The sequence below is a fragment of the Pseudophryne corroboree genome, chromosome 1, assembly GCF_028390025.1.
Source record: "Pseudophryne corroboree isolate aPseCor3 chromosome 1, aPseCor3.hap2, whole genome shotgun sequence".
Lineage (NCBI taxonomy): Eukaryota > Metazoa > Chordata > Amphibia > Anura > Myobatrachidae > Pseudophryne > Pseudophryne corroboree.
The window spans coordinates 195,351,200-195,375,816 of NC_086444.1; the positions used below are offsets into that span (position 1 = coordinate 195,351,200).

Below are 24,617 nucleotides of genomic sequence, written 5' to 3' on the forward strand. Positions count from 1 at the left end.
CCATCCAAATGTTCTATTTCCCCTTATATTCTTTTCCCACTGGGGTGGAATCTCTCTCTCTCTATAGGACTATTTTCTCTACTTATGGGAGGTACATTCTCTTCTACCTCATCTGAGGAATCTGTATCGTTCTCTAATTATTGGGTATATTTCTTATCTCTGTTGAATTTACAAACTTTCCTTTCTATGATAATTTTTTAATTTTTTTTTTTTAATGCTGATTTCTACTTTGTTTTCTAGCTCTTTAAATTCTGATGTATCCCATAATGGAATGACAGTTTCCCTCAATTTCGTTATTTCTGTTTCTAATTTGACAAGTTCTTTTTTGTGATCTTCTATAATTAACTTAATTAAGGAGAAAGAACATGTTTCCAGGATCTCCTCCCAGCTATTTTTAAAATCCTCACTGGCAGAGGAAAAAGAAGCTGCCTTATGTATCCTTAACCCTTTTGGTATTATATGGTGGGAGAGGTATCTTTCCAATGTTACTGTTTCCCACCATATCCTGCTTTCTTTTAACAATGTATGTTCATTTTTCTTCATTATACTATCCAAATCCTCATCTATTAGGACTATGGAATCACCATCCTCTCTGAATACATATTCAAATGTCGATTTTCGGTTTTCTTGGGATTAAAACATGCTTAAGCAACACCTTATCAGTCTCACAAGAGGATAGAGTATAAACAAGATACTAGGAAAAGGCAAAACGTGAAACTGAACCCAAGTGCGCTCAATTGACAATATGCAGCCAAATGTGTCTAGTACCACAAAAAGGAGGATTCCTCCAACCTCCACCACAATGTGCAAACAAAAGAAATTGGGTATGACTTATCGGCGCTGTTGTCTGGATGGTGTCCTATATGAATTATCCTGGTCTGTTTTTCTCTTAAGTGGTTTTTACTCCAGATAACCAGAAAGGTAATATAAAAGAGGGAAAAAAATTGTATAGTGAAGTACAATTTTTACACTTTTAATCAATATCCATTTAACAGCACAATCTTTAGCTCCACATAAAATACATATACAGCAGGTCGTCTATACAGCCGTGATAAATGTAATTACCAGAGCCTTTGAACTGAAATATTCAGTTCAAGATCAGCATGAGTGAGGTGAGTCCCGGGCACCCTCGGTGTTATTTATGCTGTTCCCAGTTCTCCAGCTTTACAGTCACACAGCTGTTTCCGACGGCCCTCTGTTCGCACCTCCGACGCGTTTCCACCCCGATACTGGGGTCTTTTTAAAGGAGTTTTCAAAGTGTGTATGTGGAGCCCTTGGTCAGAAGAATATTTAAATGTCCATGGTCCAATGAAACGGCGCCGATCGCAACTGATGTCTATACATTAATTTCCTACAAGTCCCATGTTCCCTAGCTGCGATCGGTGCCTGTTTCCATAGTGACGCGACGTTACTTCCGCTTCAGATCCCTGAGTTCCTACATGTCCCATGGTGCATCTCTGTAGTCAGCGTCTGTTTCCGTGGCTAACTGACGTCATTTCCGTCCCGGGCCGTCTGTCACGTCCGTTGTCATGGTGATGGTACCGGTGTGATAGTTCTCTCGATCCCAATGTTCAAATCATTATATATAATGAACTCCTGGGGATCCCCCGATTGTGTTAACTATATATAAAAAAAATTAAAATGTTATAACAAGTACAGCATTGTTTAAAGAGAGAGAGAAGTTGAGAGACAACAGCGCCGATAAGTCATACCCAATTTCTTTTGTTGCACATTGTGGTGGAGGTTGGAGGAATCCTCCTTATTTGTGGTACTAGACAAATTTGGCTGCATATTGTCAATTGAGCGCACTTGGGTTCAGTTTCACGATTTGCCTTTTCCTGGTGTGTCACTTAACCTTGTTACTGTTGATCACAGCACTGTTTCTTTTAAATAAATATATAAAATTATTTGGATTTTCTATTATGATTTTTTACCAAACATGAAACAAAAACATGATTTGTCAAAGATCTTCAGTATGCCTGTCTCTTGCATGTAGCAATATACTGTAAATATATTGATATGGAAAAATATATTTCTTCCTCAGGAGACACTGTAGTGAGTGGAAACAGAAACGCTACAATTATTATTAAAGCTGATGATGACCCCAATGGGATATTTCATATTGAACCCATTGACAAAACAGTAGAAGAAGGTGGATACAATCGATTCAAGTAAGATCACTGAAGTTGTATTGCTAAAATGTTATTATGCTTTATTATTCTTGTATGCGGTGGTCGAAGAGGGGGTATGGATCATTTAAAGGGATTTAGCTTTTACTCCACGGCGTACTGCTGCGCAATCGCAACATGGAGTGTGGCCACTCAAAAGGGGCGTGTCCTTAAGTGTGCTGTGCTTACACCCACTTCTCCTGCCATTTATTTACCATCATCTTTACCCCTCGGGTAGCTATTGCAGTCTTATAAGCTCCTACTTCTGTATTACAACTTCATTACAGAAGATGCCATCCTCTTCTTTCTTCAAGCAGCCTGCGCCTTACACTGAGAGCCACTCCCCCAAACTTCAGCACTGCTCTCAGGGCTGTCCACTGCTGGCTTAACTTTTCCTCCCATGGGCAGCCAGTGCCACCTGAGCCATTTAGCTCACCGCACGTCCCTGCCCATGGGGACTGGCTTCCACACTCTGCCACCCCTCTGACCAGACACTCCCAGCACCGCCCTCTCCGACCAATCCCTCCGGTAATGGTAGAACCAAGTAGGCTAAAGGACCTCTGATGTCAGGGGGAGGAGCTAGGCCAGCGGGATAGTTTTCATTATCCACGTCAACAACTACTCCCTTTAGTAACCTGGTGGCTCGCTTTGCTCGCCACCATGCCCGAAGCGTGGCGCGCGAGTTGAGCTCCTCCCCCTGGTGATGTCAGAGATCCTTTCTCCAACTTGGTTTTAGCCATAACCCAATCACTCCTGATACCGCCTGCAGAGCTTCACTGCCGGCCTCTCTCTAAGGGGTCTATTCATTAAGAAAACGAAACCTGAATTGCTACGATGCGATGCATGGCTGTAATAAGTAGCAATTCATATATACTCACCCTTCCAACGATGCGTTGTGGAATCCAGGGGTCCAGTGGTGACGTCTTCTCCAGGCAGTCCCCTCTCCGATGCGCGGAGTAAGCCGGCAGGTCCCTCTGCGCATGTGCCGCCTGTTGACATCCCGGCAGGCTACAGTGGCTGCTGGGTGGCCAGGGGGTGGAGCCAGCACAGAGTGACGAGCAGAAAGCAGGGAAACATTGAGCTTCACTGCAGTTACCACACCGCAGTTCAGGTTACGCCATCCCGAGATGGTGAACCTGAACTCCATGGATCGCACTCGCCATGCAAAAGTACAGTATGGTGATGCGATTCAGGCACAGAGCGGGGGTGCCGCTGGGGAAGTCAGTGACTTCTCCACGATAACCCGCTCTGTGAATTGCACTAGGCAGAGAAAAGCCCTGTTTAACGCAAAACAGGGCTTTTCTTTGCTACATGAATAGACCCCAAAGCCACTCCCTGGTCCTTGTACCGCAGTTCTCACTGACTTGGGGACTTCGGCAGATGTAACCTGACTCCTGCCACCGAATCTGTCAGCTGACGCGGCTTCTCTTGCTTGCAGGAAATTAAGTGGCGGTGTGTCATACCACCATATACTGCCCCACTTCGAGCACTGCTTGTATGTACAAGTTAGTCCTATTGTTAATGGTCAATAAATAAAGCATTATTAAAAGTAGCGCTAAAAAAATGTAGTATACTTTTATAAGAAGTTTTGCATTGCACAATAAAAATTACAGTGATACACACAAACCGTACAATACAGTATAAACAGGGGAAGAATCACATAGTGTGTTATTAAGACAGCTAACAGTAATTAATAGTCACACTTAGTTATCCAGTGCCACGTAAAGGGGGTACTAAAAGCATTGCTAACTGTGTGTGGTAGCAAACTGGAGAACAAGGCTAGTGCAGGGAAAGGACAAGAGGGTGAAGGGCCATGCTTGCGAGAGCTTACAGTCTAATGGAGTTGGGGTATAACCAGGAGGTGAACTAGCAAGAGACAAGGAGGGAGGAAAGAAATGTTGAGCTAAGAGTGTGTTGAGGACTGTGGGCTTTAGTGAATAGGTGCATTTTCATGGCTCATTTAAAACCATGCAGGATGACAGGCAGTCTGATATGGAGGGGAGTAGCAGGACTGTACCTAAGGGTCCGGACACTCCATGCAATGTGAAGGACTTGACACCTCCATCATCCATATAATCATTTTTGCTTATAACTTGGCCAAAGGGCATACTATTGAAGACCCTGCTTGTAAAAACATGGCACAGTGGACTTAGTGGTCCTTAGGGGAAACTGGGGAAGATGATACTGTGTAGTTACAGTGGCAGGAAGGTAGGGGTGTTGTGCAGAAAGGATGGGAAAGAGGGGGGAGGGGAAAGGTGTAGTAAGATAGGTGGGAGAAGAGTGGGAAGGATTCAGAGGCAAGATGTGATGCCTTGTAGGCTATATGCAAACATGGAGCAAATTATAGATAATACAAGAAGGGCATGACCTGAGTTAGAGTGGAGAGAGGGGTGCATAACCCGAAGCAGCTGCAAGCAACGTGAAAGCAGTGCTGTAGCCTTGTCACAACAAGAGATAAGGGGAAAGAAGCAAGCCTATGAATGAGGAAAAAGAGTGGGGGCCCAGAGAATTAGGTTGCACCCAGTGAGGACAGTCTTGGGTAAGGTGATGGTGAAGCAAGGGAGAGAGAAAGAGGGTGATGGTCAGAGAGAAGTAATAGAAAGTTGATGAAATCAGAGATCACAGTGGTGGAAAAAGTCAAGGTCAAGAATATAACCTCTGGTGTTTTTTTTGTAGGTACTTTATTGTGTTTTGAAAACTGTAACTTTCACTAATATTTCCTTGAGATTCAAAGCAGCAACCATAGTTTTGGGAAAGGGGGTGGTAGAGCGATGGAGAGGGAGGGAGATGAGGTGATGGTCAAAGAGACGGGTTGGAAAGTTGGCAAAATCAGAGATCAGAGTGATTCGAAAAGACACGGTCAAGAATAAAACCACTTGAGTGAGGAAGAAGGTTCACTGACTGAGATCAACTGTGGAACAAAGAAGTTTAGAGGCAGCAGTATCCATGTGATTATCAATGAGTATTTTGAAGTCACCCAGGGTGAGGGAAGGAATGTCAAAAGAAAGAGAGGCAGCAAAATTGTTGTAGAAGATAGAGGAGGGAACTGTAGATGAGTTCAACCCATATGTGAACAGAGTGGAAGAGGCAGGTACTGTAGAGTGACTTTGAAAGGAGGAGAAAGAAAGGGAAGGCTCGTGGGGAATTACTCGATAGGTGCACTGAGGGGGTAAAGAGGAATACCTACTCTATCACAATTCAAATCATCAGGGCAGAAGTTATGGGAGAAGAAGAGTATGCTGAGAGAGAGTAGTGAGAGAAGTGGTCAGATTGGGACATCCATGTCTTAAGTGTAGGTTGGGAAAGTTGGAAATTATGTGATAATGGACAAGGACCAGCTTGTTACACACAGATCTGGCTTTCCACGAGGCATAAAAAAAGAGGAAGGAGTGGAGAGAAGAAATAGGGAAGAGGTCGGTAGGTTGCAAGTATGTAGGGGTAAATCAGAGGAGGCAAGTGAGAGGGAAGGAGAGCAGGGCAAATATGAACAGAGGAGGGATTAAAGTTGGGAGGGGAAGAGTGATGGATAAGGTGTACAGTGAAAGAGCTTTTGTTTTTAAACTCATCATTCCTATAATATACTTTATATTGTGCTGGTCATTTTGTGACTTTTATGTTTATCATGTTATATTTTACAGGGTGGTGAGAGAAAGAGGCCATTTTGGTAGTGTTTTCTTACATTGGCAGATTTTGCAGAATGGTTCAGGCTTACAACCAGGCCAGGAATTTTCTGAATCATGGGGAACTCTTTGGTTCAATGATAAAGAAGAATTTAAATATATTATTCTCAGTGCTGTTTCTGATAAAATTCCAGAGTTCAATGAGTTTTACACTTTAAAATTGGTGAATATTTCAGGTACGTATCTCATCCATGTAAACTGTATTAATATATGGTATACATACTGTAGAGACATCTCATTTAAAGTTTATATTTTAAAGTCTATTTCTTTGTTACATTTAAATTGTGGCTTGGCCAACTGTAGCATTTTTATTTATCTGTTAAACAGGAATGCGCTATGGGAGGAAATGTTAAAAGTAAAAAAAAAAATAGTGCTGCTCAAAAGACTTTTAACGTTGTTTTTACAGTATACAGTACGGTGTATAAATAGGATTACAGTCCAAGGAACAATTTCATGGTCCATCTGCTCTAATGCTGTGTACAATCGCTGTATGCATTTTGTGATAAATGAAATGCAATACTGAGGACAGGCCTAAAAGCATTCTTATTTGAGTGTTGACTATCTTATTCATTAACCTAAGCACTTCACATTTTCCCCCTGTGTACTGCCCATTTCACTCCTTTAGATGTTATTTATCTCCGGATAACTAATTTCTGCACTTGCTACATATAATGGGCCTACTTCTTAGTCATATATAATGAGAACATAACTCCAGACGCCCGCTGTGAGCAGAGTGCAAATGGAATGCTAATGTGACCTGTACGCGTGTCCTAAAGTTTATGCATTTATGCCAGTGGTTCTCAAACTGTGTGCCTAGGCACCCTGGGGTGCAGTGAGGCTCTTGCAGGGGTGCATCGGGTTGGTGGTCTAGAACTAAATCAAATTATTTATGGTCAAAGTGATGGCAAAACCAGTGCTAGTGGCTGCCAATCATAAAACATGTAGACAATCGGAAGTATAATTGTACACCACCACATAAGTGACCCTAAGGGTGACAGGTAGGCACAATTTACTTAATTTTAGATTGTTTTTCAAAATTTATCCTAGGGGATCCATGAAAAAAATGCTGATACTATAGGGCGCCGCGATTCAAGAAAGATTGGGGACCACTGATCTATGTCATTGCACCACCCCACTCGTCCGTACCATTCTTTCGCAGGCAAGAGCAGCCATCATCTCTATCATTTAAATTTGGCATCCAAAATGCATATGCCTGTAATCTGTCTACACCCCCACAACAGTCCCATCAAATGGCTGTTTTGTCAGCATTTGCATTATTGCCATTCATTTGCAACCCAGAAATGCCAGGTTAACAGGGGTAATTCCAAGTTGATAGCAGCAGGATTTTTGATAGCAATTGGGCAAAACCATATGCACTGCAGGGGAGGCAGATATAACATTTGCAGAGAGAGTTTGATTTGGGTGGGTTATTTTATTTCTGTGCAGGGTAAATACTGGCTGCTTTATTTTTACACTGCAAATTAGATTGCAGATTGAACACACCCCACCCAAATCTAACTCTCTCTGCACATGTTATATCTGCCTCCCCTGCAGTGCACATGGTTTTGCCCAATTGCTAACAAAAATCCTGCTGCGATCAACTCAGAATTACCCCCAACGTCCGCAGAGAAACGGCTGAAATAGGCAGCATATGTAAGCAGTCCGTGTTGCAAACACAATATGCAAAAAATCTCTAAATGCTGCCGAATTCAAAATTGTGTGTGCCTTAGACTCAAGCTGAATATTGGTATACAGTCACTGAGCATAATGTATGAGCAGCAGGGGATAATGCCACTTTGAATCAGTTCTTAAAGTCGTGACTTTTTGTGCAGCTTAACAGCTCTCCTCCCTCACCTGCAGTATCACTAATGCATTTAATTTAGTTCCTCACCCCACTTGTCTCATTTTAATCATCTTTGCAAAATGAAATCTCATATAAGTAATTATACTATTTAATTTGGTGCATGTCTGCAGATAATCCACTCTGCAGTCTGCATAAGATAAGCCCCCATAGCCCAATTATGTTCATCGCCCCTTTCTAAAATTAGCTCCTCTGTCAAAGATGTGGTTGAGAAAATCCATACGCTGCTAATTAATAGCAGGTGCCATGTGTAGAAACAGATGCATGACATTACAACTGCTTATTTAGGGCTTTGCGCTGCAGTATCCGGTGTCGGACTGGGTATGAAGGGACCACCGGGGAAATACAGTGGTAGGGGTCCATGTATAGGGGTGTGGCCAGTCTCCAGAGGGGGTGTCACATTGGTTTCCTATCCATTAGAGAATGCATGGCTGGGCACCTTGATAAATATATATATATATATATATATATATATATATATATATATAGTAAATACTGCTAGTGCATGCATGCTAATGTACCAGATTAATAACAGCAATGCACTGTAGAAAATACACCATAGTACTGTACAGTATAATGTAACATATGTATAATTCAAGAACACAGTCTGGAACTTGATTCCTAGGGGGAAATTTACTAAGCTCCCGATTTTGACCGAGATGCCGTTTTTTCATCAAAGTGTCATCTCGGTAATTTACTAAACACTAATCACGGCAGAGATGAGGGCATTCGTAATTTTTTGCAAGTCCAAGTAAAAAATTACGAATGAATACACCATCGGTCAAAACGCGGCTGTTTAAGTATGAATCTCGGTCATTTACTAAGAAGTGCCAAGCAAAAAAAAAAAAAACACTGCCGTGAAAAATTACAACTCGTAAAAAAGTGCTAAAAAAAAACAGACCTTTTTTTTTTATTCGTGATTGGATAGGCATGCACGGATCCATGAGATCCGTGCATGTATATCAGTGGGAAGGGGTGGGAAAGTGCTTATTTTTTTCAAAAAAAATTGCGTGGGGTCCCCCCTCCTAAGCATAACCAGCCTCGGGCTCTTTGAGCCGATCCTGGTTGCAGAAATATGGGGAAAAAAATGACAGGGGTTCCCCCATATTTAAGCAACCAGCATCGGGCTCTGCGCCTGGTCCTGGTCCCAAAAATACGGGGGACAAAAAGAGTAGGGGTCCCCCGTATTTTTAAAACCAGCACCGGGCTCCACTAGCTGGACAGATAATGCCACAGCCGGGGGTCACTTTTATATAGTGCCCTGCGGCCGTGGCATCAAAAATCCAACTAGTCACTCCTGGCCGGGGTACCCTGGGGGAGTGGGGACCCCTTCAATCAAGGGGTCCCCCCCCCCAGCCACCCAAGGGCCAGGGGTGAAGCCCGAGGCTGTCCCCCCCCATCCAATGGGCTGCGGATGGGGAGGCTGATAGCCTTTGTTGTAAAAGAAAAGATATTGTTTTTAGTAGCAGTACTACAAGGCCCAGCAAGCCTCCCCCGCATGCTGGTACTTGGAGAACCACAAGTACCAGCATGCGACGGAAAAACGGGCCCGCTGGTACCTGTAGTACTACTACTAAAAAAATACCCAAAAAAAGACAAGACACACACACCGTGAAAGTATAATTTTATTACATACATACACACATACATACATACTTACCTTAAGTTCCCACGCAGGTCGGTCCTCTTCTCCAGTAGAATCCAAGGGGTACCTGTTGAAGAAATTATACTCACGAGATCCAGGGGTCCAGGCTCCTCGGGAAATCCAGGGGTAATCCACGTACTTGGAAAAAAAAAAAAAAACGGTGTCCCGACCACGAACTGAAAGGGGACCCATGTTTGCACATGGGTCACCTTTCCACGACTGCCAGAAACCCACTTTGACTTCTGTCTAAGTGGGTTTCTTCAGCCAATCAGGGAGCGCCACGTTGTAGCACTCTCCTGATCAGCTGTGTGCTCCTGTCCTCACTGACAGGCAGCACACGGCAGTGTTACAAAGTAGCGCCTATGCGCTACATTGTAACCAATGATGGGAACTTTCTGCCCTGCGGTTGACCTTAAGTGACGTCACCGCTGAGCAAGAAAGTTCCCAGCATTGGTTACAATGGAGCACATAGGCGCTACATTGTAACACTGCCGTGTGCTGCCTGTCAGTGAGGACAGGAGCACACAGCTGATCAGGAGAGTGCTACAACGTGGCGCTCCCTGATTGGCTGAAGAAACCCACTTAGACAGAAGTCAAAGTGGGTTTCTGGCATTCGTGGAAAGGTGACCCATGTGCAAACATGGGTCCCCTTTCAGTTCGTGGTCGGGACACCGTTTTTTTTTTTTTTTCAAGTACGTGGATTACCCCTGGATTTCCCGAGGAGCCTGGACCCCTGGATCTCGTGAGTATAATTTCTTCAACAGGTACCCCTTGGATTCTACTGGAGAAGAGGACCGACCTGCGTGGGAACTTAAGGTAAGTATGTATGTATGTGTGTATGTATGTAATAAAATTATACTTTCACGGTGTGTGTGTCTTGTCTTTTTTTGGGTATTTTTTTAGTAGTAGTACTACAGGTACCAGCGGGCCCGTTTTTCCGTCGCATGCTGGTACTTGTGGTTCTCCAAGTACCAGCATGCGGGGGAGGCTTGCTGGGCCTTGTAGTACTGCTACTAAAAACCATATCTTTTATTTTACAACAAAGGCTATCAGCCTCCCCATCCGCAGCCCATTGGATGGGGGGGGGACAGCCTCGGGCTTCACCCCTGGCCCTTGGGTGGCTGGGGGGGGGGACCCCTTGATTGAAGGGGTCCCCACTCCCCCAGGGTACCCCGGCCAGGAGTGACTAGTTGGATTTTTGATGCCACGGCCGCAGGGCACTATATAAAAGTGACCCCCGGCTGTGGCATTATCTGTCCAGCTAGTGGAGCCCGGTGCTGGTTTTAAAAATACGGGGGACCCCTACTCTTTTTGTCCCCCGTATTTTTGGGACCAGGACCAGGCGCAGAGCCCGATGCTGGTTGCTTAAATATGGGGGAACCCCTGTCATTTTTTTTCCCATATTTCTGCAACCAGGATCGGCTCAAAGAGCCCGAGGCTGGTTATGCTTAGGAGGGGGGACCCCACGCAATTTTTTTTTTAAATTTTACAGTGTTTAATTAAAAAAAAAAAAAATAGAACCCCAGCACGGATCACACAGATCCGGCCGAGATTAATTGTAAAAAAGTCGGCAGTGTTTTGCTAATCACTGCCGTAAAAAACACAAAAAAAACACGAATGACATCGACATCGGAAGAAAAGAAAAACCCGAATACGACAGCTTAGTAAATTAGTCGTAATAAATTCAAAAAGTTGCAGTTTTACACTTTCGATGTCATTCGTGATTGAACTTTGACCTGAAACGGGAAAATACGAATCTTAGTAAATTTACCCCCTAGAGTAAGAGGTGGCAGCCCTGTGGCTAGTCCAACCTTTGCTGTATCGTTTTGTAAATACACCCCATTGTATCTGTATGTATCTCCATTGTATGTATGCTCATAGAGAATTGAACGAGAATGCACATTGCAGTGTTTTTCCTTACGACTTTTTGCTTGAGGATCTACAGTATTTGCGATGTGCATCTTTTGCCCTGGCAACTTCGTCACGTTTTACAATTACGGTTGCCTGCGTCATGAGGCCCCTCATAGGGGTTGGATGGGACATGTACTGTAGATGCCATGTTACATTTTATAACAACATATATCATTTTTTATTTTTTTAAATAAATTTTGAATAGGTGCCGGGGAACTATCAAGGAGGTTTGGAACATGAAAACGCTTCTAACAGCTACTATTAAATCAAATGGGATTAGAGTAGTACATAGCAAATAAACTTTCCATCCTACTTCTGTGACATTGGCTATACTCAGCAGGCTAGTGAGAAATTATTAGAAGGCTTTGCTTATCGTTAAAGGTGATATAATGTTTCTCTAACGTCCTAGTGGATGCTGGGGACTCCGAAAGGACCATGGGGAATAGCGGCTCCGCAGGAGACTGGGCACAAAGTAAAAGCTTTAGGACTAGCTGGTGTGCACTGGCTCCTCCCCCTATGACCCTCCTCCAAGCCTCAGTTAAGATTTTGTGCCCGAACGAGAAGGGTGCAATCTAGGTGGCTCTCCTGAGCTGCTTAGAGTAAAAGTTTAAATAGGTTTTTTTATTTTCAGTGAGACCTGCTGGCAACAGGCTCACTGCATCGAGGGACTAAGGGGAGAAGAAGCGAACTCACCTGCGTGCAGAGTGGATTGGGCTTCTTAGGCTACTGGACATTAGCTCCAGAGGGACGATCACAGGCCCAGCCATGGATGGGTCCCGGAGCCGCGCCGCCGGCCCCCTTACAGAGCCAGAAGAGTGAAGAGGTCCGGAAAATCGGCGGCAGAAGACGTCCTGTCTTCAATAAGGTAGCGCACAGCACCGCAGCTTCACACTCCGGTCACTGAGGGTGCAGGGCGCTGGGGGGGGCGCCCTGGGACGCAATGAAAATACCTTAAATGGCTAAAAATACATCACATATAGCTCCTGGGCTATATGGATGTATTTAACCCCTGCCAGTTTTCCACAAAAAAGCGGGAGAAAGGCCGCCGAAAAAGGGGCGGAGCCTATCTCCTCAGCACACAAGCGCCATTTTTTCCTCACAGCTCCGTTGGAGGAAGGCTCCCTGACTCTCCCCTGCAGTCCTGCACTACAGAAACAGGGTAAAACAAGAGAGGGGGGCACTAAATTGGCATATTAATATATACAGCAGCTATATTAGGGAAAAACACTTATATAAGGTTATCCCTGTATATATATATAGCGCTCTGGTGTGTGCTGGCAAACTCTCCCTCTGTCTCCCCAAAGGGCTAGTGGGGTCCTGTCCTCTATCAGAGCATTCCCTGTGTGTGTGCTGTGTGTCGGTACGCTGTGTCGACATGTATGAGGAGGAAAATGGTGTGGAGGCGGAGCAATTGCCTGTGTTAGTGATGTCACCCCCTAGGGAGTCGACACCTGACTGGATGGTCTTATGGAAAGAATTACGTGATAGTGTCGGCACTTTACAAAAGACTGACGACATGAGACAGCCGGCAAATCAGTTAATACCTGTACAGGCGTCTCAAACACCGTCAGGGGCTATAAAACGCCCGTTACCTCAGGTCGATACAGACACTGACACGGACACTGACTCCAGTGTCGACGGTGAGGAAACAAACGTATTTTCCAGTAGGGCCACACGTTACATGATCACGGCAATGAAGGAGGTTTTGAACATTTCTGATACTACAAGTACCACAAAAAAGGGTATTATGTGGGGTGTGAAAAAACTACCCGTAGATTTTCCTGAATCAGATGAATTAAATGAAAAAAAACTGCTAATTTCTAAAAAATTATTGGCATTATACCCTTTCCCGCCAGAGGTTAGGGCGCGTTGGGAAACACCCCCTAGCGTAGATAAGGCGCTCACACGCTTATCAAAACAAGTGGCGTTACCGTCTCCTGATACGGCCGCCCTCAAGGAACCAGCTGATAGGAAGCTGGAAAATATCCTTAAAAGTATATACACACATACTGGTATTATACTGCGACCAGCAATCGCCTCAGCCTGGATGTGCAGTGCTGGGGTGGCTTGGTCGGATTCCCTGACTGAAAATATTGATACCCTGGACAGGGACAATATATTATTGACTATAGAGCATTTAAAGGATGCATTTCTATATATGCGAGATGCACAGTGGGATATTTGCACTCTGGCATCAAGAGTAAGTGCGATGTCCATTTCTGCCAGAAGAGGATTATGGACGCAACAGTGGTCAGGGGATGCGGATTCCAAACGGCATATGGAAGTATTGCCGTATAAAGGGGAGGAGTTATTTGGGGTCGGTCTATCGGACCTGGTGGCCACGGCAACGGCTGGAAAATCCACCTTTTTACCCCAAGTCACCTCGCAGCAGAAAAAGATACCGTCTTTTCAGGCTCAGTCCTTTCGTCCCCATAAGGGCAAGCGGGCAAAAGGCCACTCATATCTGCCCCGGGGCAGATGAAGGGGAAAAAGACTGCAGCAAACAGCCTCTTCCCACGAACAGAAGCCCTCCCCCGCTTCTGCCAAGTCCTCAGCATGACGCTGGGGCCTTACAAGCGGACTCAGGCACGGTGGGGGCCCGTCTCAAGAATTTCAGCGCGCAGTGGGCTCACTCGCAAGTGGACCCCTGGATCCTGCAGGTAGTATCTCAGGGGTACAAATTGGAATTCGAGACGTCTCCCCCTCGCCGGTTCCTGAAGTCTGCTTTACCAACGTCTCCTCCCGACAGGGAGGCGGTATTGGAAGCCATTCACAAGCTGTATTCCCAGCAGGTGATAATCAAGGTACCCCTCCTACAACAGGGAAAGGGGTATTATTCCACGCTGTTTGTGGTACCGAAGCCGGACGGCTCGGTGAGACCCATTTTAAATCTGAAATCCTTGAACACTTACATAAAAGGTTCAAGTTCAAGATGGAGTCGCTCAGAGCAGTGATAGCGAACCTGGAAGAAGGGGACTATATGGTGTCTCTGGACATAAAGGATGCTTACCTCCATGTCCCAATTTGCCCTTCTCACCAAGGGTACCTCCGGTTTGTGGTACAGAACTGTCACTATCAGTTTCAGACGCTGCCGTTTGGATTGTCCACGGCACCCCGGGTCTTTACCAAGGTAATGGCCGAAATGATGATTCTTCTTCGAAGAAAAGGCGTCTTAATTATCCCTTACTTGGACGATCTCCTGATAAGGGCAAGGTCCAGAGAACAGTTAGAGGTCGGAGTAGCACTATCTCAAGTAGTACTACGACAGCACGGATGGATTCTAAATATTCCAAAATCGCAGCTGATTCCGACGACACGTCTGCTGTTCCTAGGGATGATTCTGGACACAGTACAGAAAAAGGTGTTTCTCCCGGAGGAGAAAGCCAAGGAGTTATCCGACCTAGTCAGGAACCTCCTAAGACCAGGCCAAGTGTCAGTACATCAATGCACAAGGGTCCTGGGAAAGATGGTGGCTTCTTACGAAGCGATTCCATTCGGCAGATTCCACGCAAGAACTTTTCAGTGGGATCTGCTGGACAAATGGTCCGGATCGCATCTTCAAATGCATCAGCGGATAACCCTGTCTCCAAGAACAAGGGTGTCTCTCCTGTGGTGGTTACAGAGTGCTCATCTCCTAGAGGGCCGCAGATTCGGCATTCAGGATTGGGTCCTGGTGACCACGGATGCCAGCCTGAGAGGCTGGGGAGCAGTCACACAGGGAAGAAATTTCCAGGGCTTGTGGTCAAGCATGGGAACGTCACTTCACATAAATATCCTGGAACTAAGGGCCATTTACAATGCCCTAAGTCAGGCAAGACCTCTGCTTCAGGGTCAGCCGGTGTTGATCCAGTCGGACAACATCACGGCAGTCGCCCACGTAAACAGACAGGGCGGCACAAGAAGCAGGAGGGCAATGATGGAAGTGGCAAGGATTCTTCGCTGGGCGGAGAATCATGTGATAGCACTGTCAGCAGTGTTCATTCCGGGAGTGGACAACTGGGAAGCAGACTTCCTCAGCAGACACGATCTTCACCCGGGGGAGTGGGGACTTCACCCAGAAGTCTTCCACATGATTGTGAACCGTTGGGAAAAACCAAAGGTGAACATGATGGCGTCCCGCCTCAACAAAAAACTGGACAGATATTGCGCCAGGTCAAGGGACCCTCAGGCAATAGCTGTGGACGCTCTGGTAACACCTGGGTGTACCAGTCAGTGTATGTGTTCCCTCCTCTTCCTCTCATACCAAAAGTACTGAGAATCATAAGGAGAGGAGTAAAGACTATACTCGTGGCTCCGGATTGGCCAAGAAGGACTTGGTACCCGGAAATTCAAGAGATGCTCACGGAAGACCCGTGGCCTCTACCTCTAAGAAAGGACCTGCTCCAGCAGGGACCATGTCTGTTCCAAGACTTACCGCGGCTGCGTTTGACGGCATGGCGGTTGAACGCCGGATCCTGAAGGAAAAAGGCATTCCGGAGGAAGTCATCCCTACCCTGATCAAAGCCAGGAAGGATGTAACCATACAACATTATCACCGTATTTGGCGTAAATATGTTGCGTGGTGCGAGGCCAGGAAGGCCCCTACAGAGGAATTTCAACTGGGTCGTTTCCTGCATTTCCTGCAAACAGGACTGTCTATGGGCCTCAAATTAGGGTCCATTAAGGTTCAAATTTCGGCCCTGTCAATATTCTTCCAAAAAGAACTGGCTTCTGTTCCTGAAGTTCAGACGTTTGTCAAGGGAGTACTGCATATACAGCCTCCTTTTGTGCCTCCAGTGGCACCTTGGGATCTCAATGTAGTTTTGGGATTCCTAAAATCACATTGGTTTGAACCACTCACCACTGTGGACTTAAAATATCTCACATGGAAAGTGGTAATGCTGTTAGCCCTGGCTTCAGCCAGGCGTGTCTCAGAATTGGCGGCTTTATCCTATAAAAGCCCTTACCTAATTTTTCATACGGACAGGGCAGAATTGAGGACTCGTCCTCAATTTCTTCCTAAGGTGGTTTCAGCATTTCACTTAAACCAGCCTATTGTGGTGCCTGCGGCTACTAGGGACTTGGAGGATTCCAAGTTGCTGGACGTAGTCAGGGCCCTGAAAATATATGTTTCCAGGACGGCTGGAGTCAGAAAATCTGATTCGCTGTTTATCCTGTATGCACCCAACAAGCTGGGTGCTCCTGCTTCTAAGCAGACGATTGCTCGTTGGATTTGTAGTACAATTCAGCTTGCACATTCTGTGGCAGGCCTGCCACAGCTAAAATCTGTAAAAGCCCATTCCACACGGAAAGTGGGCTCATCTTGGGCGGCTGCCCGAGGGATCTCGGCTTTACAACTTTGCCGAGCAGCTACTTGGTCAGGGGCAAACACGTTTGCTAAATTCTACAAATTTGATACCCTGGCTGAGGAGGACCTTGAGTTCTCTCATTCGGTGCTGCAGAGTCATCCGCACTCTCCCGCCCGTTTGGGAGCTTTGGTATAATCCCCATGGTCCTTTCGGAGTCCCCAGCATCCACTAGGACGTTAGAGAAAATAAGAATTTACTTACCGATAATTCTATTTCTCATAGTCCGTAGTGGATGCTGGGCGCCCATCCCAAGTGCGGATTGTCTGCATTACTTGTACATAGTTATTGTTACAAAAATCGGGTTATTGTTGTTGTGAGACATCTTTTCAGAGGCTCCTTCTGTTATCATGCTGTTAACTGGGTTCAGATCACAAGTTGTACGGTGTGATTGGTGTGGCTGGTATGAGTCTTACCCGGGATTCAAAATCCTTCCTTATTGTGTACGCTCGTCCGGGCACAGTATCCTAACTGAGGCTTGGAGGAGGGTCATAGGGGGAGGAGCCAGTGCACACCAGCTAGTCCTAAAGCTTTTACTTTGTGCCCAGTCTCCTGCGGAGCCGCTATTCCCCATGGTCCTTTCGGAGTCCCCAGCATCCACTACGGACTATGAGAAATAGAATTATCGGTAAGTAAATTCTTATTTTTTTTGTACTAAATACACCTCATGCATGGTTTTTACGCAGGTGGGTTTCCAGGTCCAGGTGGTCAACTGGCAGAGACAAACCTGAATGTTACGGTGATGATCCCTTTCAATGATGATCCTTTTGGAGTGTTTGTAATTGGCCCGGAGAGTCAGAATCGAGAGGTAGCGGAAGATGTGCTCTCAGAAGATGACATGAGCTATGTGACTAACATTTCAGTGTGGCGACATCAAGGAACCTTTGGAGATGTTCGTGTTGGCTGGGAAATTTATTCCAATACCTTTAAATCTGGCCTCCCCCCAATGCTAGACCTCTTGCTCATTGCGTCATTCCCCCCGTCAGTGCAGTTGCAGCCTCACATGCGACGGCACCACAGTGGAACGGATGCCTTATTTTTCAGCGGCAATGAAGGTGCATTTGGAGTGATTGATTCCCAGTATTATCACAATATGAATAGCACCATGACAAATTTTACTTTCTCAGCATGGACAATACCACACACGAATACTAATGGTTTTATAATATCAAAGGATAATGGTAATGGAACAATGCATTACGGCGTGAAAGTGGAAACAAATGATTCTTATATCATGGTCCTGCTTTTCTATGTGACCTATGGATCCAACAGTACTTATTTTGCTAAGGCCGGAGTCCCAAAATACATGCAGCAAAATGCTTGGACCCATGTTCTAATTACATTAGATGATGGATTTATAGAGTTTTATATTGATGGAAACCCGGTCCCTGGTGGAGTGAAGAGCCTGAAAGGAGAAGGAATCGTTAATGGTGAGTTGAGTTACTTAACATTAATGTCATAAAGCTGTCCAGCATTTGTAGGCTACTTGCAAAAGTAGCCTGTACTTACCCTGCATAGGGAAAAAATATATGTAGTTGCCCCACCTGCATTGCAATATGGTTTGTCCATATGTAAAGTTACTTGCTTGTTTTGCTTTGTTCCCAACTCAGCTGTATGGGGAATATGTAATAGGGTCCCGGTTTGCCAGCGGTGCGGGATGCCGGAGGATCACGGACATTTTTTTTAAAGGGGCAATCATTTAGAAGGCAAAAATATGCCTTGTAAATAATTGCCCCTTACAAAATTGGCCCCTAATACATATGCCCCTATATATTTCAGCAACTAAATTATAAGAAGTATTATTAGTGCAAGTTTTATTTGAATCAGGTGTCGGACTTACTGTCATAAATTACTTTCCCATTACACTGACAATGACCTTATTTAAAATGACTAAAATGCATTCATAAAAGTTAAAAGAAAAAAAAATCCCAACTAGAAATATATATATATATATATATATATATATATATATATACACTGCTCAAAAAAATAAAGGTAACACTAAAATAACACATCCTAGATCTGACTGAATGAAATATTCTTATTAAATACTTTGGAGGTCATTCCGAGTCGTTCGCTCGGAAAATTTCTTCGCATCGCAGCGTTTTTCCGCTTAGTGCGCATGCGCAATGTCCGCACTGCGACTGCGCCAAGTAAATTTGCTATGAAGTTTGGATTTTTACTCACGGCTTTTTCTTCGCTCAGGCGATCGTAGTGTGATTGACAGGAAATGGGTGTTACTGGGCGGAAACAGGCCGTTTTATGGGCGTGTGGGAAAAAACGCTACCGTTTCCGGAAAAAACGCGGGAGTGGCTGGAGAAACGGAGGAGTGTCTGGGCGAACGCTGGGTGTGTTTGTGACGTCAAACCAGGAACGATGGAGGTCATTCCGAGTCGTTCGCTCGTAAAATTTCTTCGCATCGCAGCGTTTTTCTGCTTAGTGCGCATGCGCAATGTCCGCACTGCGACTGCGCCAAGTAAATTTGCTATGAAGTTTGGATTTTTACTCACGGCTTTTTCTTCGCTCAGGCGATCGTAGTGTGATTGACAGGAAATGGGTGTTACTGGGCGGAAACAGGCCGTTTTATGGGCGTGTGGGGAAAAACGCTACCGTTTCCGGAAAAAACGCGGGAGTGGCTGGAGAAACGGAGGAGTGTCTGGGCGAACGCTGGGTGTGTTTGTGACGTCAAACCAGGAACGATAAGCACTGAACTGATCGCAGATGCCGAGTAAGTCTGAAGCTACTCTGAAACTGCTACGAGATGTGTAATCGCAATATTGCAAATCTTTTGTTCGCAATTTTAAGAAGCTAAGATTCACTCCCAGTAGGCGGCGGCTTAGCGTGTGCAATACTGCTAAAATCGCCTTGCGAGCGAACAACTCGGAATGAGGGCCCTTGTTCTTTACATAGTTCAATGTGCTGACAACAAAATCACACAAAAATGATCAATGGAAATCATTTTTATTAACCCATGGAGGTCTGGATTTGGAGTCACCCTCAAAATTAAAGTGGAAAAACACACTACAGGCTGATCCAACTTTGATGTAATGTCCTTAAAACAAGTCAAAATGAGGCTCAGTAGTGTGTGTGGCCTCCACGTGCCTGTATGACCTCCCTACAACCCACACAAGTGGCTCAGGTAGTGCAGCTCATCCATGATGGCACATCAATGCGAGCTGTGGCAAGAAGGTTTGCTGTGTCTGTCAGCGTAGTGTCCAGAGCATGGAGGCGCTACCAGGAGACAGGCCAGTACATCAGGAGACGTGGAGGAGTTCGTAGGAGGGCAACAACCCAGCAACAGGACCGCTACCTCCGCCTTTGTGCAAGGAGGAACAGGAGGAGCACTGCCAGAGCCCTGCAAAATGACCTCCAGCAAGCCACAAATGTGCATGTGTCTACTCAAACGATCAGAAAGAGATTCCATGAGGGTGGTATGAGGGCCCGACGCCCACAGGTGGGGGTTGTGCTTACAGCCCAACACCATGCAGGACGTTTAGCGTTTGCCAGAGAACACCAAGATTGGCAAATTTGCCACTGGCGCCCTGTGCTCTTCACAGATGAAAGCAGGTTCTCACTGAGCACATGTGACAGACGTGACAGAGTCTGGAGACGCCAAGGAGAACGTTCTGCTGCCTGCAACATCCTCCAGCATGACCGGTTTGGCAGTGGGTCAGTAATGGTGTGGGGTGGCATTTCTTTGGGGGGCCGCACAGCCCTCCATGTGCTCGCCAGAGGTAGCCTGACTGCCATTAGGTACCGAGATGAGATCCTCAGACCCCTTGTGAGACCATATGCTAGTGCGGTTGGCCCTGGGTTCCTCCTAATGCAAGACAATGCTAGACCTCATGTGGCTGGAGTGTGTCAGCAGTTCCTGCAAGACGAAGGAATTGATGCTATGGACTGGCCCGCCCTTTCCCCAGACCTGAATCCAATTGAGCACATCTGGTACATCATGTCTAACTCCATCCACCAATGCCACGTTGCACCACAGACTGTCCAGGAGTTGGCAGATGCTTTAGTTCAGGTCTGGGAGGAGATCCCTCAGGAGACCATCCGCCACCTCATCAGGAGCATGCCCAGGCGTTGTAGGGAGGTCATACAGGCACGAGGAGGCCACAGACACTACTGAGCCTCATTTTGACTTGTTTTAAGGACATTACATCAAAGTTGGATCAGCCTGTAGTGTGTTTTTCCACTTTAATTTTGAGGGTGACTCCAAATCCAGACTTCCATGGGTTAATAAATTTGATTTCCATTGACAATTTTTGTGTGATTTTGTTGTCAGCACATTCAACTATGTAAAGAACAAAGTATATAATAAGAACATTTCATTCATTCAGATCTAGGATGTGTTATTTTAGTGTTCTCTTTATTTTCTTGAGCAGTGTGTGTGTGTGTGTGTGTGTGTGTGTGTGTATATATATATATACATATACAACTCTTAGCTCCGGCACTCCAGACGTCCCTTAGGACCTGCTTGCTGCGGTGCCTTCCTCCGGGGGGTCATCCCAATACACAACGAAGAATAACGAGGCGGCACTCGGAGTCTTGCAAAAACATCAAACGTGTATTTGGTGCTGTCAACGTTTCGGGGACCACCTCCCCTTCGTCAGGATCCTGACGAAGGGGAGGTGGTCCCCGAAACGTTGACAGCACCTAATACACGTTTGATGTTTTTGCAAGACTCCGAGTGCCGCCTCGTTATTCTTCGTTGTGTATATATATATATATATATATATATAAAATAAAGTTTGAGTTTACTCATTTTTAAATGACAGCGTATTGTATAAAGTCTGCTATGTTTTATTAGGGGATTGATTAGATGCAGTAGCGAGTAGCTGCTTTTCATATGCCAACACATTTCTCTCAAATTTCATTAAACATCTTAGTGATATTTGGTGGACCCCTTTCTTTGAAAGTAAAGCATTCATAACCTAGAACCAGGAATAACGACACTGAGACTTGAATTTTGGCAAAAAATTGCTAGCTATTTATTTGTCCCTATCCATTAGGAAACCTGTAATAAAGAAATTAATTAAATATGCCGCTCCAGCCGGCATATGGTGGCGGCCCAAAAGAACGGCTCAAATAACCTAAATTAACCTTAAATAACTAACCCTATAAATTTACTAAAACTTATCATAAACCGGTAATAGGTGACAACTCAACCCCCACAGTGACTACCCACCGCTCCTGGGTGCCCTGCCGCTGCCTTCCCGGACGGGTGGTCAAGCGGCCATAAGTCGATGGAGGTGAGTGCACCTAAACCACAACAAACTGTAAAACACTACAGTTTTCTCTACCATACAAAACTGCCGTTCTTTTCCGCCCATAAATAGCCAACGATAACAGCCAACAACTTAACGCCAAAGCACCACGTGCCAGAATTTCTTACTACCAGGGCGGGAGGGCGGGAAAGCAAATCCACCAAGAGAACTAAGATGGCCTCACCTTCCCTATATATATCAAACCCTCCCCCTAAAGAAGGCTGTACTTTCCTCACAGCTAGGTCCACCCCTCCCCAGATGTTTAACTCTTTCCTCTCCTATACAGTCAATACTCTCTCCTAAACATCTTAGTGATATTTGGTGGACCCCTTTCTTTGAAAGTAAAGCATTCATAACCTAGAACCAGGAATAACGACACGGAGACTTGAATTTTGGCAGAAAATTGATAGCTATTTATTTGTCCCTATCCATTAGGAAACCTGTAATAAAGAAATTAATTAAATATGCCGCTCCAGCCGGCATATGGTGGCGGCCCAAAAGAACGGCTCAAATAACCTAAATTAACCTTAAATAACTAACCCTATAAATTTACTAAAACTTATCATAAACCGGTAATAGGTGACAACTCAACCCCCACAGTGACTACCCACCGCTCCTGGGTGCCCTGCCGCTGCCTTCCCGGACGGGTGGTCAAGCGGCCATAAGTCGATGGAGGTGAGTGCACCTAAACCACAACAAACTGTAAAACACTACAGTTTTCTCTACCATACAAAACTGCCGTTCTTTTCCGCCAACAGCGAAAGACTCATCCCCACAGTCTTTCGCACCGCCACCATAAACCTACCCTAACTCCTGCAAAGCGAAACCTAGATCCTCCAGAAAAAACATCATCCCCTCATTGGATAGATGTACTCCATCGCGCCGGAAAAGGTGGCTGTCTCTGAACCGAATCCTCGGGTGGCGAACCACCCTCCCTCCGTGGGACAGCACCCACTTTGCCACCGCTCCGTTCACCTTTTTCCGGGCCTCGTCAATCTGGCGTCCATCCGCCACTCCCCTCCAACACAATCCTGGCACCATCATTGAAAAAACCAATACACAATTGGTCCATACTGCGGCCACACTTGCCAGATCCTGTATCATGGCCCACCGCAGATCCAAGGATGTCCTCTTCCCCAGGTCGTTGCCACCTAGATGGACAACCAAAACCCTAGGGACTCCATGCTTGCTGGCCTGACTCACTAACCTACTCCTCAGCTCGCCCCACATCATTCCTCGCCAGCCAAGCCATCTGACACCCTGTGTTCCTAGCAATGCCTGAGACCCTTCCGAGGCCACAAACCTGGCCGCCCAATAAATGTAAGAGTGGCCAACCACCCAAACGGTCAAATTGTCGTCAAACCATCCTGAAGGGGAAAAGAGGGGTATAATTGATTACTAAGAGGCTTATTAATTGTTTACACTGAAGGATCTGCCAAAAAGAAAAACTTTAGGTCTCGCTATTGCAGCAGTCACGGCCTAGCCGACTGCACCATGTTTCGTTGCCATTTAAAAGCGCAATTAAGGACACAAAGGGGAAGGATCAAATAAAAACAAACGAAATAAAATAGGGTGGGGGGGGGAGGGGGGGTATAAAATGGGAAACACATGTAATAACTCAGCTGGAGGTGAAAGCGTAAAGACCTGCTGAGGGACTCTGATTAGACCAGATTAGCCGAATTGTAGATTAGAATTCAGTCCGTCAAGTCAGGCAAAAAATCGCAAAATAACTCCAGACCCCCGCTGCCGACTCATGTCAGCAACGGCTAGTAGCTAATCCCTGAGTAGGATAAAAAGGGGGAAAACACTAACAAACTCACAACACGATAAAATCACAGAACTGTCACATCATAATACATTGCAAATAAACCAAAGCACCAAGCGCAAACCGACCTCTCATGTGACAGGGCGAATATATCGTCTGTAACTTGACGACTTCCATCGCCCCACCGCCTGGATTTCAGTTCTGGAAAAACCCGCCGCAGCAGCCGACGTCGCCGCGCCTATCCGAAAGGAATGGGTACCGAAAGCAGCGGGTGAGAGGCCCAAGCCCGCCAAACAACGACCCAGCATCCAACGGAACTGGTATTTCGTGACTGGCAGCCCGTCATAATGCAATAGCCATGACCCCTCCTTAATGGGTCGCACCACCACATATTGCATTGCCAGACCTACTGGGCAAACGCTTTCTTCTAGCGCTGGAACCATAGTGACCCAGCGCCCTCTCCCCACTTGATCCGTCTTGGAGCGCCGCAATCTGCACAGCAAGGACCTCTCACCCACTACCACGTCTCCGACCAGCATGCGCGAATCTGCTCTCTTGGAAGGCGCTACCAACTCCGAAACCCTAAAGGCCCCGTGGTAAGCCATTGAGAACGCCAAACTGAACAACAGCGTCTCAAACCTGGACGACGCGACTCGCCCCACCGCCGCGATGACGGCCGGCAACAAGGCCGCATCGATGGGCCGCCTCCTATCTGGTGGCGTCGGCGCAACTCGCGCCCACCCTTTCATTGCCTTCCGCAGAACCTCGCTTTTTGTTATATCAGGGACGCCTCGCAGCTTGCAGAAAAATGAGACGCCAGCCAAGTACCGTGATACCACCGCTCGTGACCTACCGGAAACGTAAAGCTGCCAAATAAAAGAAAGCATCAGCCGATGCTTGCTCTTACCTTGATGCTGATGACACTGGACAAACTCCTCCCACTCGCTCCAAGCTTGGCCATAAGCCTTGAGCGTG

The 24,617-nt window shown here is 46.0% G+C and overlaps 1 protein-coding gene across 1 annotated transcript in view; it reads left to right on the forward strand.

Moving 5' to 3' along the window:
• The window catches only part of ADGRV1 (adhesion G protein-coupled receptor V1), a 1,000,765-nt gene that overhangs the window by 216,787 nt on the left and 759,361 nt on the right, over positions 1-24,617 (forward strand). Inside the window, exons 19-21 of the mRNA XM_063964002.1 lie at positions 2,045-2,171; positions 5,807-6,024; positions 17,297-18,040. Of these exons, the coding sequence (XP_063820072.1) occupies positions 2,045-2,171; positions 5,807-6,024; positions 17,297-18,040 (1,089 nt within the window). The remainder of the gene's footprint in view (positions 1-2,044; positions 2,172-5,806; positions 6,025-17,296; positions 18,041-24,617) is intronic.